We start from the raw sequence: 19,983 nt of genomic DNA on the forward strand, positions 1-19,983 counted from the left end.
GTCCACTTGTAAAGAACCCCAGTCTGACTGGGGCATGCAGTGTGGGCCGAAGCCCACCTGCATTACGCACGACATTACTACCTCAGCTGTGTTGGGCAATGCAATGGGATATTTTTGTGTACCGCCGGTGGGTTCCAGGGAGCCACCCATGCTGTAGGTGCACACTGAGTTTTTAATACTTCTGTACACTTCTAAAGAACCCGTCTGACTGGGGCATGCAGTGTGGGCCGAAGCCCACCTGTATTACGCACGACATTACTACCTCAGCTGTGTTGGGCAATGCAATGGGATATTTCTATGTACCGCCGGTGGCTTCCTGGCACCCACCCAGGCAGTGGGTCCACAGGGAGTTAAACCTACATGTGTCCACTTGTAAAGAACCCCAGTCTGACTGGGGCATGCAGTGTGGGCCGAAGCCCACCTGCATTACGCACGACATTACTACCTCAGCTGTGTTGGGCAATGCAATGGGATATTTTTGTGTACCGCCGGTGGGTTCCAGGGAGCCACCCATGCTGTAGGTGCACACTGAGTTTTTAATACTTCTGTACACTTCTAAAGAACCCGTCTGACTGGGGCATGCAGTGTGGGCCGAAGCCCACCTGTATTACGCACGACATTACTACCTCAGCTGTGTTGGGCAATGCAATGGGATATTTCTATGTACCGCCGGTGGCTTCCTGGCACCCACCCAGGCAGTGGGTCCACAGGGAGTTAAACCTACATGTGTCCACTTGTAAAGAACCCCAGTCTGACTGGGGCATGCAGTGTGGGCCGAAGCCCACCTGCATTACGCACGACATTACTACCTCAGCTGTGTTGGGCAATGCAATGGGATATTTTTGTGTACCGCCGGTGGGTTCCAGGGAGCCACCCATGCTGTAGGTGCACACTGAGTTTTTAATACTTCTGTACACTTCTAAAGAACCCGTCTGACTGGGGCATGCAGTGTGGGCCGAAGCCCACCTGTATTACGCACGACATTACTACCTCAGCTGTGTTGGGCAATGCAATGGGATATTTCTATGTACCGCCGGTGGCTTCCTGGCACCCACCCAGGCAGTGGGTCCACAGGGAGTTAAACCTACATGTGTCCACTTGTAAAGAACCCCAGTCTGACTGGGGCATGCAGTGTGGGCCGAAGCCCACCTGCATTAACCCTTTCCAGTCCACTGTGTGACCTGTGAAGACATTAGGGTTTAAGGCTGTACAGCTCCGTTGTTGGTAGACGTCCGTCGGGGTTCTCTTACTGTATATTGCCAGCCTCTCTGCTGTCGGAGCCTATCCTACGTGTCAGCTCATGCAGTACTGGCTTTAGCCAGCATATAGCGCCGTTGTATAACAGCAGAAAAAGAGTAAGCCCCCTAGGAAAACCATATACAAATTGGATTGGAAAGGGTTAAGCACAACATTACTACCTCAGCTGTGTTGGGCAATGCAATGGGATATTTCTATGTACCGCCGGTGGCTTCCTGGCACCCACCCATGCTGTAGGTGCACACGGAGTTTTTACTACATCTGTACACTTATAAAGAACCCCAGTCAGACTGGGGCATGCAGTGTGGGCCGAAGCCCACCTGCATTAAGCACGACATTACTACCTCAGCTGTGTTGGGCAATGCAATGGGATATTTCTGTGTACCGCCAGTGGGTTCCAGGGAGCCACCCATGCTGTGGGTCGACAGGGACTTCACAATAGGGAGTTGTACCTGCCTGTGTCTATGAATTAAAAAGCCCGGTCTGACTGGGGCATGCAGACACCTTGACAGAATGAATAGTGTGTGGCACATAGGTTCCCCATTGCTATGCCCACGTGTGCAGCTCCTGATGGCGGTGGCACAGGATTCTATTTCTCATTGCTTCTGTACAGCATTGTGGGCTATCGCTCCGCCACTTTTAAAGAGGGTCGCTGCCTAGCCGTGCCAACCTCTGCAGTGTGTGCCTGCGGTCCCTCGTCATGGCAGACGCAATTCTAAATAGACATGAGCGTGGTGTGGCATGAGGGCAGCTGAAGGCTGCGCAGGGACACTTTGGTGTGCGCTGTGGGGGGGAGGGGGGGCGGTTGGGCAGCATGTAACCCAGGAGAAGTGTCAGTGGAGTGTCATGCAGGCAGTGATTGTGCTTTGTTGGAGGTAGTGTGGTGCTTAGCAAAGGTATGCCATGCTAATGAGGGCTTTTCAGAAGTAAAAGTTGTTGGGAGGGGGGGGGCCCACTCTTGCCGGTATTGTGGCTTAATAGTGGGACCTGGGAACTTGAGATGCAGCCCAACATGTAGCCCCTCGCCTGCCCTATCCGTCACTGTGTCATTCCCATCACTTTCCTGAATTGCCCAGATTTTCACACATGAAAACCTTAGCGAGCATCGGCGAAATACAAAAATGTTCTGGTCGCCCATTGACTTCAATGGGGTTCGTTGTTCGAAACGAACCCTCGAGCATCACGGGAAGTTCGTTACGAATAACGAACACCCGAACATTTTGGTGTTCGCTCATCTCTAGTGCTGACAGATTTTTTTTTTTTTGACACCCCCCACTGATCAGAAAGTTATCCCACATCCTGTGGATAACACCATACTTGGCACAACCACCTTTAAAAGAGGAACTGTCATGCACTGTACTAAGAAAAAAAACACTTCAGATCTCCTTACCAGTCCCTCAAGGTCCGTGCAGTGATTGTAGGCCACTTTTCCCACTAGTCCCCCCCCCCCCCCCCCCACCATACTCTAAATATATGTGCTGTGGATTTCTGTGCCAGACATGGAATTGAAAGCTTAATAAAACAGGATGTATACCGGCACAATACAAAAGCAGAGTGCAATTTCTGATACAGTCCAATCAGCGTTGACAGTGTCAGAGTGGCTATTGGAGAGTGATTTCGCAACATGTAACCAGTCTTGAGATCACATTCATCTTTCAAAGCAGTCCGAGTGGGGTACAGCTGTAAGGAAAAAAATACTACCTTCTCAAAGAGTTGGAGGAATGCCAAACAAGGAACAGGAGGAAAACCAACCTGTTTTCCCCCACTGCCAACTCCTCGAAAACTGTTCCACACTTAAGACAGTGAGAGAGAACTGGAAGACACAGATTGGAGTGGGCACTAGTGCTCCAATACAGAACAGAGTGTGCCCCCACCCTGTTGACACAATCAGCCCCAACAGACAGTTCTGTTGTGAAGAAAAAAAAAAAAAGCTGCTATCAGTGCCAGGGGACTGCTAGTGATCCCTGCATTTTTTTGAAGACAGGACCTGCCCATTTTACAATAATTTTTTTGTTTTCACTTAAAGTGCGACAATGCTATTACTATGCACTTTTATGGACCCCAAACGCGTTAAAATTCACAAAAAACTGGATCGCGTCTTTTTTATACAATTAAAAACACATTACGAAATTTACGGAAAAAAAAAACACACACACAATGAAAACTTAAAAAAAATATTTAATCAGAAATACCAAAAGTGTAAACTTAATACAAAATGCGTCCTTAAGACATGTAACAAAAACATAGTGCAAAGTTGCAAGAAACGTGCAACAACACACAAGACAAAACAATGTTCTAGTAGAAAATCTTGTTCCACTGTATTAAAAAAAAATACATATACAAAATTTGTTTTTTTTACATTCGTTACAATAATAGCAGCAACATCATCTGCACCACTGGTCAATGCTCAGAAGGGAATTGCAGCTGTTATGTGGAGTTTCTGAACATGCCATGGCTGCAAGAAAAATAACATTTTGCTCTTAATAGTCACCAAAATGTAATACTGAGTAAACAGCCCCAATATTTTGGCAGTCTTAATTTTGGATTTTTCCCTCTTCTAAAAAAGTCCAAAAACATTGGAGGAAACCAACATCCGGAGAAAAAGGTTTTCATAGGCCGCTATCGAGGCTTTTACTTCTCTGCTCCTGATACTTCTGTTTAAAAACATTGAATGTTGTTTGAGAGTCTTGCATTGGCCTTGAAGAATTATTTGGAGTCGACTTGAGGGAAGAGGTTGACTGCGATGGATTGTAAAGACCTGCGCATAAGAAGCAAGGAAAAGATTAGCAAAAGAATCGAAATATAGAAAGTTAACGAAACCTAAAATTACGCATCATAGCACTGATACAGGACAATGTTGATATGGCAGAACCTCACAACACAAACAGCATTTAAAAAAAAACCAAAAAAAAAAAACCCACCACATAAAATGCATGTTTGTGGCTAAAAGGCCAATCCAAGCAGAACCTGAAATAACATAAATACAACCTATAAAAAAAACCAAAAACGTAGAGTTCATAGTGTTACAACAATGTCTACATGCACATAGCCAAAAACGGCAACATTCAGATGCCATTAAAAATTTCGTTCCGATTTACACCCGAATAGTAGCAAAAAATAAAATCCAAAACATTCAATACCCTTCTGAAGATCCTGACAATTTAAAAGGGGTTACCTCTAGTGACTGAAAGGAATCACAATATTTGGACTCCCACAGTTCTATATTCTAGCAAAATGGCACCAATATCAGTGCTGAGTCAACCACTGTGTAGAGGGACAACCAGCTATTTGTCCAAAAGGGTGAAGCCTGTAAGTGAGAGTGAAATGCCATAGAAAACCCACAAACAAGACCAGTGCAATTAGTCCAAAAGTTTAAGGTTATGGCCAATAACCAGAACAAACAAAAAAAAACAAAAACAAATAAAGTTATCCAAATATCAATGATCATCATAAGATTTACTCTTTATTTGCACCTCACCTTGATTTTCAGAGCAGCTTTCAGTACGGATCTTCTTAACAGGACCACCACTGCACCATGCTTCTTTTTTGCTTTTAATACCTATAGTAATAAACATGAAATTATTTTGGGTGGTTTGAACAATGTAGAATACGCACAAAACATCCAGACATGAAGGGGGAAAAAAGTTACACGGCTTACGAATGCTCTACAGTAAAAACATAAAAAGTGCTAAAAATCTGCTCAACAGCTGATAAAAGTGGCTTGTTTCAGCATTAGCTGGGAACTTTTAGGATATTTTGACCGATCAACAATAAAAAGCTTCGTTAGTAGAGATGAGCGAACGTACTCGGTAAGGCCGATTTCGCAATCGAGCACCGCGATTTTCGAGTGCTTCACTACTCGGGTGAAAAGTACTCGGGGGCGCTGTGGGGCGGGGCGTGGCGGAGCGGGGGGGGGGGGGGGGGTGGTAGCAGCGCGGAAAGGGTGGGAGCTCTCTCCCTCTCCCCCCCACTCCCCTCTGCAACCCCCCGCTCACCCACAGCGCCCCCGAGTACTTTTCACCCGAGTAGTGAAGTACTCGAAAATCGCGGTGCTCGATTGCGAAAATCGGCCTTACCGAGTACGTTCGCTCATCTCTATCCGTTAGGCTTCATCAATATTAGACTGGTGGAGGTCCAACTTTCTTGAAGCTTGAAAGTAGCCATAAACCCAAGATAATAGATGCCCCAAATAGCCTATTTTGGTCATTTCGGGTGACCATTGCTTGAAAAAGCAATGTGAACAATTGTTTGTGATAAATGATGACAGACCATATAGTCGGCCAGAGACCTAAGCCACCCTATCGGAAAATTTTGGTTGACCGCAGCTGAAATTGCAAGTGTATGATATGGTCAGCCGAATCCTTGTCATACTGGCCAAATCTCTCCAACAACCTAAAAGGGATAATACTTACTGGCCACCACTGCTCTAGTTCCTCCCCTGGTCTTTACGTTACAGCTGCAGCAGAGCCAGTGATTGGCTCTATCACTCATATAGCCCTTCAAGGACATGAACCCAGAAGGGAAGACAAGCCTCCAGAGGAATGAGAGCAGGGCTAATGCTGGACCAGCTAAAACAATAAAAAGGTCAGAGAACCATGGCCTACTCATTCAACTGACTGTCAAGGATACTAAGAATCAGACGCCCACATACTAGGTATATGCAATCAATATTGCAGTCACAGAAACCCCATTTAACCCTTTAGGGACCAAGTGTGGTACATTTACGATGTTTGGTACTAGGCTTTAATCCCAACTGAAAGCAGTACGACGTTGCATGATTAAAGCAGGTCAGGTTCTTGGCTGTTAGTTACAGGCTACAAAGTGCTTAATGAGCGCTATGTACTAAAGAGAAAGCAAAGGTATTACTTCCTTAATTCGACCCAGCGATCATTTGACTGCCGGACGTCCCAGTTACAGTGGAAAAATGTGAAATTAAAGGGGGGTGGGGTGGTAGTAAGAAAAAGACAAGATGTGAATGACCCCAGAAGTCTTGAGATGTAGTGGGGGAAATACTGTAGATGACCAAAAAAAAAAAAACCCCCAAAAAAACAAAAACAGGACAAAAACAAATAAAACGGCCTAAAGAGGAGACGACCAAAAATTACCCACTGCTGACACTATCCAAAACCTCTGCCATATGCGACCTGTAATCTAAAACTATAAAAATTACATATCAGTGTCCAGAGCAAAATGAGGAAGCCATTCCCATACTTAATTTTAAAAAACTATAAAATGTGAAAAAAGTTAAAAGTAAGCTTTTCACTCCCAGTAAAACTAAAAAAAAAAAAAAAACGGAAGCAAAAAAGGTAAATGAAGAAGAAAGAAAAAACCCAAAAGTGTTAAATGGGAAAAAAATAAAAGTAAAAGTTAAATTGGTGAAAATCTTTTATAATAAAAAAAAAGGACTACAACACCCTGGTCCTTAAGAGGTTAAACAATGTAAAGTCCCATTTGTTCCCAGCACCTGCATAAACCACCAATGTTTCCAGTAATGTTAAAAGGCACCTATAAAATTATCCTTTAACTGTACTTCTCAAAACTTTAGAACTCTTATATTCTTGAACTACTGACATTTACCTTCTATGAGGTTTTTTTCTTTAGCCGGCTTTGGTTCTCTTTTTTTCTCTTGTGTGGATGGACTTCTGTGAACAAATTCTGGACACAGTTTGAACTCCAGCATTTTGGGGGCTTCTCTGTTCTTCATTTCAGTCTTTGAAGGCTTACTGTGCCTAGAACTATCAAGGGACTTCCTCCTTTCAGAATACTCAGGTTTTTCAGGGGAGCATCTAATCTGAAGTTTGGTTAGACTTATACCTTCACATGAAGCACCCTGTGAACCATCTAAAGGTGTCAAGTAGATTTTTACTTTACTTGAATTGCGTTTTTGATCCTGGCCTTGGCTCACCAATGATCCCTTTCCATGACTACTGGATGAGCCCAGATGTCTTTTGTGCGAGGACTCATATCCACCACTGCTTCTTGATCTGCTTTTTTGGTTTGGATTAATGGTTTCAGACTCAATGTTCTTTGTTTTTACATTTATTTTAACTGGAGGCACTAGTTTGGGTAGTCTAGCTTGTAAATTTCCACTCCTTTCCATTTCTGGTTTCTCAACAACCCTATGTCTTATGTCAACTGGTTCATCTTTTTGATCCACTGCAGGCGCTGATTTTTTGTTGCACATCTCTCTCTTTCTTTCCAGGTATTCTTGTACAGTTGGAACCTTTCTTACCTTTTCAAAATGGCTCTGAGGTATACTTTTAGCTCTACCCCTATGCTTGCTTGGAGAAGGATCTTGGCTATGGGAATGCGACTTTTCCGAAGTACTGGAGGACTTCAGCTTAGTTTTGCTCTTCGCAGACTGCTGAACTATACCAGCAAGCAGTTTATATTTCTCATTCTTGGTCTTACTTCCAGTTGTTTGGTCCATGCTAACAATCTTCCACGAGTCACCTACTTTGTTTTTCTTAATCTTTTTGACACTTCTGGCACTACCCTCTTCAACATGTGAAGACTTTTCTTTAGATTTAGTCTTTATTTTCAACAAATGCTTGTGCTTTAGAAAGTCTGTTTTGACAATTAGTTTCTCAGATTTCCCTGAAGCATCAACTTTTGAATTGTAACTTGAGGAAGGGTCTTTAGTTTCCTTACTGCTTGGGTCTTTCAAAAGACTTTTTGACTGGAAAATCTTTTCATTGACGGAGGGGTCATTCTTGCTCAATTCCTTCTGAAGTTGATCTTTGAGATACTTTCCAGATAAATCCAGTTTCAGTTTGATTTCTTGTGGAACACGATCCACAATACATGGACCAAGTTTACTTTCTAAAGAATTATCTATAGGCTCAAGCTTTGGACGTTTAATAGGTGGTTGAATTTTGACAATTGTACAAGAATTTGGCAATGGTTCTAGACCATCTGTTGTAGAATCAAGAACTGCTCCTGAGGCTTCAGTTTTACTCATTGCAGGATGCTGGGAAAGTTTGCTGGCCAAATCTTTAGTCTCCCCAAATTCTGTCATCTTGCAATTGCATTTTGGTGCATTTCCATTTGTATGTGTTAACCAACTAAACAAACAACAGAACAGCTCCTTTTCTGGGGCTGGTAACGTCTCATTGCAAGTCTTCTCCTTTATGGAACTTACTGCAACATCCACTGCAACATCCACCACAGGCGTTTTTGCAAAACTCTCAGCCACAGATTCTTCACTCTCTACGAGTTCAGCAGAATCCTCCGGAAAAAGCTTAGGGATTTCATCTTGATCCAGTAAAGTAATACATATATTAGAATCTGGACTATCAGAAATTTCAAAGCAATCATCCTCAAGCTGTACAGAAGTCACCTTACCTGCAGGCAGCCCGGGCCTAGGCGCTACCTCAGCTGTAGGCTGTTGGATGGCAACTTCTGTATTTTGAGACTGTGTTTCTATGTTTGTTGTGTCCAAAACATTCTTTCTCCATGTGTCCTCAATAGAACCATCAATCTCACCATCACATAAAATAGGCACTAGTGTTTTAGGAATTTCAGGTTTGTCTGCGAACATCTCTAAAGATGCCCCAGGGCTCTTAAGTTCATTTTTAGACATGTAATTTTTAATTCCAAAGGGAAACTCTGTCAGCAGCTCAGACAGCTGGTCGGACGCAGTGTTGGATTCTAAATCAAAGGCATCCGAATCCAGCAAGTACTGTTCAGGTTGTTTTTCAAGGCAAGAAACTGAATCATGCTGATAATCTTCGGTTTGAATACAAGGCTCAATGTCCTCTTGAGGTCCTTCAACAGATCCCGTTTCTGTGGTAGGAGAGACACCACTTGTTGCCTGGGAGACACTACGTAAATTGATGTCCTTCTGTGAAAATTGCAGAGTATGGTCATCTTTCATCTCAGTTTTTGTCAGTAGTGAACCAAGTGGAGTTTGCAAAGAACCCTCAAACATCATTGCTACAGAGGAATCATACAACGAGTTGCCTTCCACAAGAGTACATATGCCAGAGATTTGTAAGTTATCAACATTTTCAAGATTTTTAGTAGAGCCCTGGTCAACATTGCAATCTGAGGACACCTCAACACTACAAGGCAATGATGAAACCATATCGCTTCTAGGAGAGTTGGCGTCAAGGTTTTTCATGGTAGCAACAGCATCATCTACAGAGTCCAATTCTAGAAATAATTTTTTAAATTTCGTTTTTTCTTCAACTCCATTGGCATGGTCATTGTCCAAATCTTTCATTAGTGGAAGAACTTTGGGATGCTGGTTGAAGTCCTTTACCAGATCCTTTATCTTTACCAGTGGAGAAACTATAGCAATACCCTTTGAAACATTAGGGCCAGAATGCTCAGATTTCTGCGTTAGGGTGACACTAGTGGGCTCATTTATAGAGCTAGAGGAAATGTCCGCTATACGATGAACAGTATTAAGGCCATTTGCAACCATAGGTTTTGGTTCTGAATATCCACTTTTATTGGTAACGGAGCTTTGAGGGACAGATTTCCAGAGAGGCAAAGAAGCATTGATTGCTTCTCTTGAACGAGACGATAAGGGTTTGCTAGCATAGACGTTACCAGTATTCGTTGTATGACTAGGACTGCAACGTTCAGAAGATGCTGTATTTGTTTGGACTAGGTTTTGGTCAGAAGTTATATGCAGTACATCTTGTGATTGGTTCACATTGCTGCAATGGCCATTAGAAAGGTATTGGTTATTGATCGGTTTAGGTGCCACAGAGGTTACCAGATTGTCCTGGACTCTTAAGGCCTCAAGCTCTGAGACCTTATCGGTAGAATTTGCACGGCTTCCAAAATGCATCTGATCACCATCAAAACCAGTGTAATTTGTTTGGTTACGTACATTGTCATTTGTTGGGTAGATCTGACTGGGAAAGGAATTGCTCGGTTGTGTGATATTCTGGACAGGAACATTTAACGAATTATCATACAAGGTAGCGTTCTGCACTAAATGTGTAGTATTTGACGGAGGTTGGCTTTCTGCAGTTGAATTTTGTGAACTCACTTGCCCGCTCATAAAGTCATTTGTAGGAACGGTAGTATTCTGAAGGCTAGAAATCAGTGGTGGTCTCACAGAACAATTATCCTGCGAGGCGCTTTGCATTTTTTGCCTAAAGAGGTAATTCTCACGATTGAGTAATAAATACTTTAGCTTGACATCGCGATAGACTTTCAGCAACGCAAGGATATCTTGCACATTGTGTCTTTGGTCCTGTGGTAGATTTCTGCTAGAGGTTGAGGGCAACAAGGCCATAGAATGCTGATCCTGTGGCAACGTATAAGACTGTGCTGGCTGTTGAGCATTTTGTGCACCAAAGTTTTGGTTTGGATTAGAAAACCTGCAGTTTACTGAAATATTGGAAACATTTGATGCATTTGTATTGGACTGATGGTATGAAGGTGGCGGTTGCCCAATGGTAGTTGTGGGCAAAACGTTACAAGAATTGTTGGCAAAACCACTATGTAAGTTTGATATGGTTTGTCTTTGAGGATTATGGACATTGTCATTCACACCCTGCTGTGGCTGCAGTGTATTTGTATGGGATATTGTGGGGTAATTGGATCCTATCCGATTATCAATATTCTGTCCACTTTGATAATTTGAGGTTACATTTCTGTCATTCAAAGTTTTGTAGGATGCAACACTTGGAGCAGAACTTCTATTTGAGGTGGCATTCATATTTATATTGTTTGTTTGCAGCATTAGCGGCCTATAAGGTACCTGAACATTTTGACTGGGTCTTTTGGCAGCATGGGTCTTTGACATCCGTTGATGTGTCCTTTTGTGTGTATATCCATCGGTTTGTGTGCTTTGAACAGACTGTTGAACTTTCCCGACGTTGTAGCCAGTGTTACTGTAGCACTGGACCGGCTGAGCCTTCTGCTGCACATGGGTCGCCTGCTGCTGCACATGGGGCACCGGCTGAGCCTGCTGCTGCACATGGGGGACCGGCTGAGCCTGCTGCTGCACATGGGGGACCGGCTGAGCCTGCTGCTGCACATGGGGGACCGGCTGAGCCTGCTGCTGCACATGGGGGACCGGCTGAGCCTGCTGCTGCACATGGGTCGCCGGCTGAGCCTGCTGCTGCACATGGGTCGCCGGCTGAGCCTGCTGCTGCACATGGGTCGCCGGCTGAGCCTGCTGCTGCACATGGGCTGCCTGCTGCTGCACATGGGTCGCCTGCTGAGCCTGCTGCTGCACATGGGTCGCCTGCTGAGCCTGCTGCTGCACATGGGTCGCCTGCTGAGCCTGCTGCTGCACATGGGTCGCCTGCTGAGCCTGCTGCTGCACATGGGTCGCCTGCTGCTGAACAAGGGTCACCGGCTGAGCCTGCTGCTGAACAAAGGTCACCGGCTGAGCCTGCTGCTGAACAAAGGTCACCGGCTGAGCCTGTTGAAATGTCTGTAGAAGAGGGTTTGGATAAACCTGCATTTGATAATTTGACACAACAGCCTGAATGTCAGGACTACTCTGGTTTGCACCAAAGGACATCAGCTGCAGACTGTATAAGGAATTATACTGCTCTGGTGAAATCTGTGTAGTTTGCTGCCCCGGTGTTTTCGTCAAAGACTGCTGAATCTTGAAAAACTGTTCAGAGGATTCCGCACCCAGTAGACCAGTCAGAATAGGATTGCGACTAGAAACAACCACCCGCGTTGCACTGTAGGAGTTTGGTGCTATACTTGTCGTCTGGCTTGGTATTGTGGGTACGGTGGATGAGGTAGACTGTGGTAAATACTGCTGGCTGTTAGGATAGGTAAGTGTGCCATTTGAGGCTCCACTACTCCAATCCATCTCGCTGATGCACAGCGGCTTTAACCTAAAAGAAGAAAAAAAATATATACATTCAGACATATGCACTCATATTCTAGGTTTAACTAAAAAACAAGATACAGACCCAACATCGCACAATTATTGAGCCATCACAATACCATGTTATACGGTCAATACATACTTATGTTAGATCCCAAAATAGAGATTTCACCTAGTCTCTGGGTTTTAAATTGGGAAATCCCTATGGGGGTAGAGAGTGACCAGCTAGGAAGAGACGCAGACACACAACTGCCGTTACGTAGCAATGGCCCTCTTCAGGTGTATCCTTTGGGCCCGCTTTAATTTACGTTAATCCTGTACATCTAAAAATATATGCCCAATCACATGACAATCTGGTAACTGCAGAAATAATTTGGGCGCATCATCAAAAAGGGGAAAAAAAAAAAAGTTTCACAATAAGCTGTACTTGTGACCTGCGGTTACAAGGTTCCTCATTCTTGCAAGCAAACACGGAAGCTGCAAAAATAACCAGCACATAGCTTGCAAAAAAACCCAAAACTGATCAGTACCCAGTAAACATGAAAAAAATAATAAATTAAACCGTATATTGTATTGTATTAACGTTAATTTCTTTGAATGTGCTCCACGGGTTTGAAGGGGGGGGGGGGGGTGTACAGTTTCTCCTTAAGGAGAGCACCAAGTAGGTGTGGGGAGATTTATGAGCCATGCAATGCACCCTTGGGAAATAACGTATGCAAATGGAGAGATTGTATAGTAGCTCAGCAGTACCAGCTATTGATATGTAGCCTACCTATAAGTCACTGTCCGACCTAACAGACCTCACATGACCAAGCATGTAACCCAGACTAGAACCCTTCCAATAAGGCAAAGAGAACCATGTAGAGGCTGCCGTTTCACAGTTGTTGCCCATCAGCATACAGTAAGTTTCTGGTTGGCTTGGAGGTATATGACATGGTTCGGGAGGGGAAGGTTGGACCTGCTGTCACTATTTAGGAGAAGCAGCAGATGGCCCCTATCAAATCTGCCTCCATGGCACTTAGAGCTACCTCACAAGTAAGAGCTAATGCCCATGGCCGGATTCAACCGAATAGCTCAATGTTCACGCTGTGGAATTCCAAAGAAACTGTGGCATGCTTTATTTGCTGCGGGAATATGCGTGGATGGCTTCCATTATAGTCAATAGGAGCCGGCCCGTCACGATAAGATGATAATTACATTGTTTATGGTGACCAATTCCTTTAATAATCCGAAGCATTAAAAAAAACACAGAAAATAGGTTCCATTATTCCCTTAACAATTCGGGAGCTTCAGAATCACAAATGTACGAAGCATTTGGGAAACACCAAGCCTTTTCTTACAGTATCGAGTTACATGAAACCGCCTGAACGTTATCAGGGGACATAGGATGTATAATTTGTTTTTCATTCATTTTTAACCTTTGTTTCGCCTCCAGAGCATTCCCTTTCAGCCAGTCAAAATATCCGCCCCATCATTATCACCAAGCTACAAGAACAAAGTCAGGCTCTCAGATGAAAGGTATTGGTTTATGGGGGAAACCATCTGATCCATAGGGATTGCAACTCAATAGGGCTTATTAAAATGCAGCGGTCCAAGTCAAACCCTTAAATAGAGATTTCTGGATTTCAACAGGTGCCCAGTAGGTTGAACAAAGCATTTGTACAGTCGAGTACATACTGAGCAATTTGGTAACCCAGATCCTAAGAGCAAATCTTGCTGACTCCGTTTACACAGAGTTCATGGCTTTTCTAATTCCAGGTTGCCCATGGACAGGGTATGGGTGCGCCACCAGTCTGAAGTTCTCATTTAATGGACATTAGCAGATAACTTACCAACCACTTTAGATAGGTGAGTGGTACTGTGAAAACTAAGCTGGTACCATAGAGGTGCAACGAATAGGAGGATACGATCAAGAACTCCCAAGTGTAAAAAAAAAAAAAAAAAAAAAAGCGAATTAAGATGTCTATCTGTGTTGGCGATTCGCCAGGACTTACAATACCTAGGAAAGACAGGCCATTTATATTCGTAGTGTGTTGGTCAGCTGTACCTATAGCCAAGCCTTGAATTTCTTTCAGCATCAAATTTAGCAACCCAAGCATGTGTTATATATGCTAAGCAAAAAATATCCAGAATTTTTTAATTTTTTTAAAAAATAAGTTGTAAAAGTACACACTTTTGCCTTAAAAGGGTAACACTTTATGATATGTTTAGGTTTCACTACACTCTAGTGGCTGAAAAATGAAAAAGCAGATGGAGCGAGTCTTCAGCACAAACTAGTTCACATTGGAGGATGAATTTCAGAAATCTGGCCGAAACTGTGCATAAAAGCAGACAGAGCGCCGGGGTATATATTATAGTCAAATTGTGCAACCTTTACAGCTGCATCTCCCTGCATTCCTTGCTTATCAGGATCCGTTCCTATTCAACTCTCTGGCATGTGCCCAACTCCCACACCAAGCTTCTTGATCTCTCCTCCAATTCAAAACATGTAAATCTGGCAAGTTTTGGGTGGAGATGGAAATGTGTTCCCGTGATAAGAAAGAAACATCAAAAACACTTTACATAACTGCTTTATCATTTGTGCGGACAGTTTAAAAAAAAGAATGCACATGACAGATATTGCTTTGCCATTAACAGAATATCCTTCTCTCTTGCATATTTGTCTCAGGGTCTTCTACAGAGAATCATCAAGATGTACTGGCTGCGATTTTATTTAAGAGAATGTACAGTAAGTGACTGCAAGGGGCGTATGGGATGGTCGGCACTGGGGGAGGGGGGGGGGGTCAAGCAATTCTGCAGTCATTGCTCTGATGGCTTTTCTGGTTCAAACTTAGGTTGTCAGGGTAATACTACGTACAGCACCAATCAGGCCGATCCGAATGGCCCATAGCCGGCGTTAAAGGAAAAACACCACACACGGAGGTCTGGTATAGTTCCTCACATGGGAGTAACTGCGCGCTTTATTGCAGGTTACATGATGTTTTATACCCCTTGTTGCATCACTAGGAATGTGTAATTGTCTAGTTGGTCCAAATCCATCGCATAACCATATATGTAATGTCCACAGTTCCGCCTGAGGCTTGGTTAGTCATATAGGCAGTTAAGTTAGTCATTATCCAGATAAGGCACTTCTGGTTTTTAGTCTCTGTGCAAGAAATCAAGTAATCACGTAGTCAATTTTGGGAAAGCAGCCAAGCACGCAGTCAGACATACTGTTCTTCGGTTAGCCTCAGGGTACATCTCTCTGCCTAGCTAAGCTTTGACATAATATCTACTCAAAATATCATTAAGGTCCATATTAAGTTTTTGCGTTATAGTATTGTATAGAATTAGCACAGGTATAAGAAGAAAAGACATAACTAATAATAAATATATATATATATATATATATATATATATATATATATATATATATATATATATATACATACATACACACACACACACACACACACACACCTTCTAACTACATACACATATTTCCCTCTCAAGGCAAGACCAAACAACTCCTATACCGCAACTTTCAGACAACAAAAAAAAACTAAACATTTGTGCGACTTCCTGTTGTGCAACTATTGTAGATTTGGAAATCTGGCTGTCGAATTAAGACCACATAGCAACTTTGGTCACATAACCCAAAAAAAAGACGGTTCACTTATTATTGTGAAACATGAAAATGTGGAAATCACAAACAGGTTGCAGACAAGTCACAGTTGCACATCGCAATCTATGATGACAAAGTCACTAGACGTTTTGTGAGTCACGTTATGGTTGGAAGCAACGTCCCTTTGGATAAACTGGCCCTTTGGGTTATTGCAATATAAATAAAATAAATCTTGGTATTTGTATAGCGCCAACTTATTCCGCAGCGCTTTTAGGTAATTATTACCCCCCCACCAAGCTGGGTTCTCATTTTACCGACCTCAGAAGGATGAGTCAACCTTGAGCCGGCTACCTAAATCACGCGGGGATCGAACTTGCAACCTTCAGGTCGTAGGCGAGAGCTTAGGACTGCATTCTGCGCCACACGAGGCTCAATATTGTTTAAGACTTGTAAAAGTAAAGAAAAAGAAAAGAAAAGAAGGAAACCTCCTTTTAAAGTCAAGTTGCTGGGCAATGAAATCTTAGGGATTAAGGCATCTCCACATATTGCTATAGATATTCACTTGCCCATAAGACTAATATATCCGTAATAAACGCATCATATAAATATCCTTGAAAATGATTGGCTGGCAAAAAGGTTATACATTGTGTCAAGGGTGTTAAGGGTTAATCTTGTTTCTAAGTAACATAATATAAGAAAAATAAGGATAAATAGAACAATGAAGACATTAACTTAGATGTTGCTTTTTAGTCTGGACCTTGCTCCAAGGACATGGAGTTAAGACACAAGGCGCCAGATAAGGAACTAAGTAGATAAGTTTCCTACTGACCTTTCAAGTTTGTGGTCGGATGCGCCCGACCCTAGCAGATGTGCTTTTTCAAGATAAGTTGTTTTTGCAAGAATGGAATGTGCTAATATTCTGTTTTTCAAACTAACCACCTGATTAAGTAACTCTTCAAAGTCGCACCCTGTGCGGGCGACGGCCTATATAAGCTGTGTGTTTCTCCTAATAAAGCAGAATTCATTTAGATTTACTATGCTGTGTGTGTAGTGGGTTCTTATGGTTCTCCGAGTACTCGCTATAACTTACCTTTGAATTTGGACTCAGGCAACATCAGCACTGGTCTCCGTTGAAGACCCCCAACAAGGGTTAGAAGAGCTTTGAACTGCCATTCAACATATTTCTGCATGGTGTCCAAGTTCTTCTGCCGTGCGCTGTACAGCTAATTAGTTACCCTTGATTGATAAGACTACAATACACCTTGATTATACAAAATTGAACCCCATACTCTAATAGACGCCATGTGACTCTGCGATCTTCATGTTGTGCAGCCATGTAGCCCTTGCCTCACAGGTAAGGAGGAGATTAGCCCTTTCCAATCCACTGTCTGACGTCTGAAGACATTCTGATTGAAGCCTGTACAGCTCCGATGCCGGAAGATGTCCGGCAGGGTATTCTTACTGTATATTACTGGCCGCTCTGTTGTCTGGGGCCTCTCCAGCATGTCCCATACCGCAGTACTAACTCTAGCCAGCAGATGGTGCCATGGTATAATGGCAGAAAGAGAAAGCCCCCTAGGAAACCCTGAATCCAAAATTGGATTGCAAAGGGTTAAAACGTTTGCCTTCTCAGAGTTGAGGCAGCGACTTATCTGTTTCTCGGTGTCCCCCAAACTAGATGCGGCATTCGACTTGGTTGCTTGCCTCTATTCTTCCTCTAGTTTGTGGAGCAATTAAGCTCCTTCCTGGCTACCACCCCTTTACCTTCTAGGAGTTTGCACCATGTTTACCCATTAAAGCTGCCAATCTACTCTTCAAAGAGCTGCTGGAGAGAATAACCTAAGACCAAAACCCAAGCAAGTAGTCCTTGTCCAGGTCTGCTCCTCTCTCCTCATAGCTTCTGAAGAAGTTGGGGTGCATTCCCACAGAACAGAAACCGCTTGCACCCAAGACTCTGCCCAGCCACAGGAGCCAATGGAAGCACGATCTTGCCAATAAGGTCAGCACGATTGTACAACTATTGCCAATGTTATAGCACATAAAACGGTTTGTAAAGTCACAGTAAATGTACGCATCTCTTATCTTACTTGGACTATTGAGATTTACACCTATGCAGTGTTCAGTTAGAATCAGGGGTCATAGGACACAAAAACTCAGTAAAATAGACTATGTAGAGATATCAAGTGATTACTACCACAGCTGTTTCCTTATCTTAAACTCACCCAGGCAAGCCTTATGACCTTTGAGCCTGTTTTATCAGCAGATATCAATGTCTCATGATTAAAAGTTTTGCAACAATAACCTTTACACGAAAATGCCTTCCTTTTCCTGTATAAAAACCTGAAATATCTTTGAATGAAACAGTTCTCTAATGAGGAGCTTCCTGCTATAACACGAGCCCTCTGGATGGGAGTATCAGCCACAAGTGATTTGTGTTGTGGGAACACAACTTTAGGGAAGCCGATTACTTGATAGAGTTTCTAAGCAAAAGGAAAGGAAATGTAGAAGACCTCTTTCGTTGTCAACTGCTTTAACCATATGGAGAGCAGAAGTCATTTCTTACCTCCATCATTCACCCTTGAGGCACATTTTATAGGGAGGGTAATTGGTCATGTTTTTCCTTTGCAGCTGTCATAGCATAAACTTAGGTTTCAGGTTACAATAAGTATGTATTTCTTATCTTAATTGGACTACTGAACCTTGCATAGAAACTATACCTTGTGTAGCCCCGGAATCAAGGGTCATAAGCTAAGAAAAGTCAACAGAAAGTCAGCAATTCTAAACTATGTTGAGATAAAGACATAGAAAGTAGTCAGAAAGAGACTATAATAAAATATCAATACCCTGACTGCAGCTATTTCCTTTTCTAGGCGAGCCTTAAGACCTGCAAGACTGTCAGCAGATGTCAATAAGCCCTATGATGAATAGCCCATGTAACCTCTGTATGATAACTACCTCTCTTTCCGTATAAAAACTTGCACTGTCTTCAAATAAACAGAAGTCTCGAGTTCTCATGAGAAGCATTTTGCTGTAACACAAAGTGCTTCATGTTATTCATAGATCCTGCTAGCAATCTCATCACAGGCTTCCACCTGACAACGAGGTCAAAAGAGTAGTACTGGTGTAATCAGATAACACAGTCAACTACTATGTTGAAAGCTTTCGGCCTCTAAGCCAGTGTTCCCCAACTCCAGTCCTTCGGGACCACCAGCAAGTCATCTTTTCAAGGATTTCCTGTGTTGTACAGGTGATTAATTACCGTCGGTGCCTCAGACATTGCCACAGGTGTTCTTACCATAGGATATCGTGAAAACATGACCTGTTGGTGGTCCCTGAGGACTGGAGTTCAAGACCCCTGCTCTAAGCAGTCCTTTGGTTTAAGAAAATCGTGATGGGGCAGCATGCGTGGTCATTTAACCCCTTAATGACGCGGCCCCCTTCCACCCACCCCGCCTTTGTCTGTTATTTATCCATTAACATAACTGTATGAGGGCTTGTTTTTTTGCGGGTTGATTTGTATTTTTTTTTTTAAATTGGTACTATTTAATGTACAACACAGTGTACTAAAAAACTTTTGGAAAATTCTAAGAGGAGTAAAATGGAACCCCGCTGTTAAGAAAATTGTAGATCAATGTATCAGTTAATTATTCTATATTGCATTGTAGAGCATGATACTAGTATGAGTAGTGAAAGGGTTAAATATAACCCTTCTTTAGGCCTCCATGTCTTCTCAGGAAAGATGAGAGTCTACTAGACCCCCCATGTATGCATATCTATAGACAGGAAGCTATACACTACAGGGGGTAGGTCTGTTAAGCATTACATGCATTCCTTTCTCCTGAATTCATAGTGGTCTCATTGTATGTAATAGATACACCCTAGAAGGTGTAACTTATGTTAATCATTTTTTATCTTAACCTATCATATATTCTATCCATTTTTGGAGGTATAATCTTTACTGTGATGTCATTTAGGATATATATACTTTGTCCACCTCAGAATAAATTTTTTGATACCACATAAGTTGGTTTGATTTGAATTTCTCCTGGGCCCAGACTTCTGCACGAGATCTGGGATCGTCTTCTCTTTGATAAACACATAAATTCTCCTTACACCCGCCCCAAGGGGAAGAAAAAAAACAAACAAAAAAAAACCACAACATTTCGCCATCTTTCAGAGCGTCTTGTTTCTACATACAAACTGCAACAAAAGATGACATAACTTTATTCTATGGGTCAGTACAATTACGATAAACATTAATTTTTTTTGCTGTACTATTTTCTCTTAATTTTTTTTCTGCCGCCATCTG

The 19,983-nt window shown here is 42.8% G+C and overlaps 1 protein-coding gene across 2 annotated transcripts in view; it reads right to left on the reverse strand.

Moving 5' to 3' along the window:
- Window positions 1-3,417: 3,417 nt before the first annotated feature.
- Window positions 3,418-19,983, reverse strand: part of RESF1 (retroelement silencing factor 1) — a 37,638-nt gene continuing 21,072 nt past the window's right edge. For both annotated transcript variants that reach the window (XM_066590228.1, XM_066590229.1), the window contains exons 2-4: window positions 6,835-12,077; window positions 4,736-4,816; window positions 3,418-4,015 (exon numbers count right to left, since the gene is read on the reverse strand). In XM_066590228.1, coding sequence (XP_066446325.1) covers window positions 3,867-4,015; window positions 4,736-4,816; window positions 6,835-12,052 — 5,448 coding nt within the window. In that variant the 5' untranslated portion in view covers window positions 12,053-12,077 and the 3' untranslated portion in view covers window positions 3,418-3,866. The remainder of the gene's footprint in view (window positions 4,016-4,735; window positions 4,817-6,834; window positions 12,078-19,983) is intronic.

This window comes from Eleutherodactylus coqui, chromosome 2 (genome assembly GCF_035609145.1).
Source record: "Eleutherodactylus coqui strain aEleCoq1 chromosome 2, aEleCoq1.hap1, whole genome shotgun sequence".
In the NCBI taxonomy this organism is placed as follows: domain Eukaryota; kingdom Metazoa; phylum Chordata; class Amphibia; order Anura; family Eleutherodactylidae; genus Eleutherodactylus; species Eleutherodactylus coqui.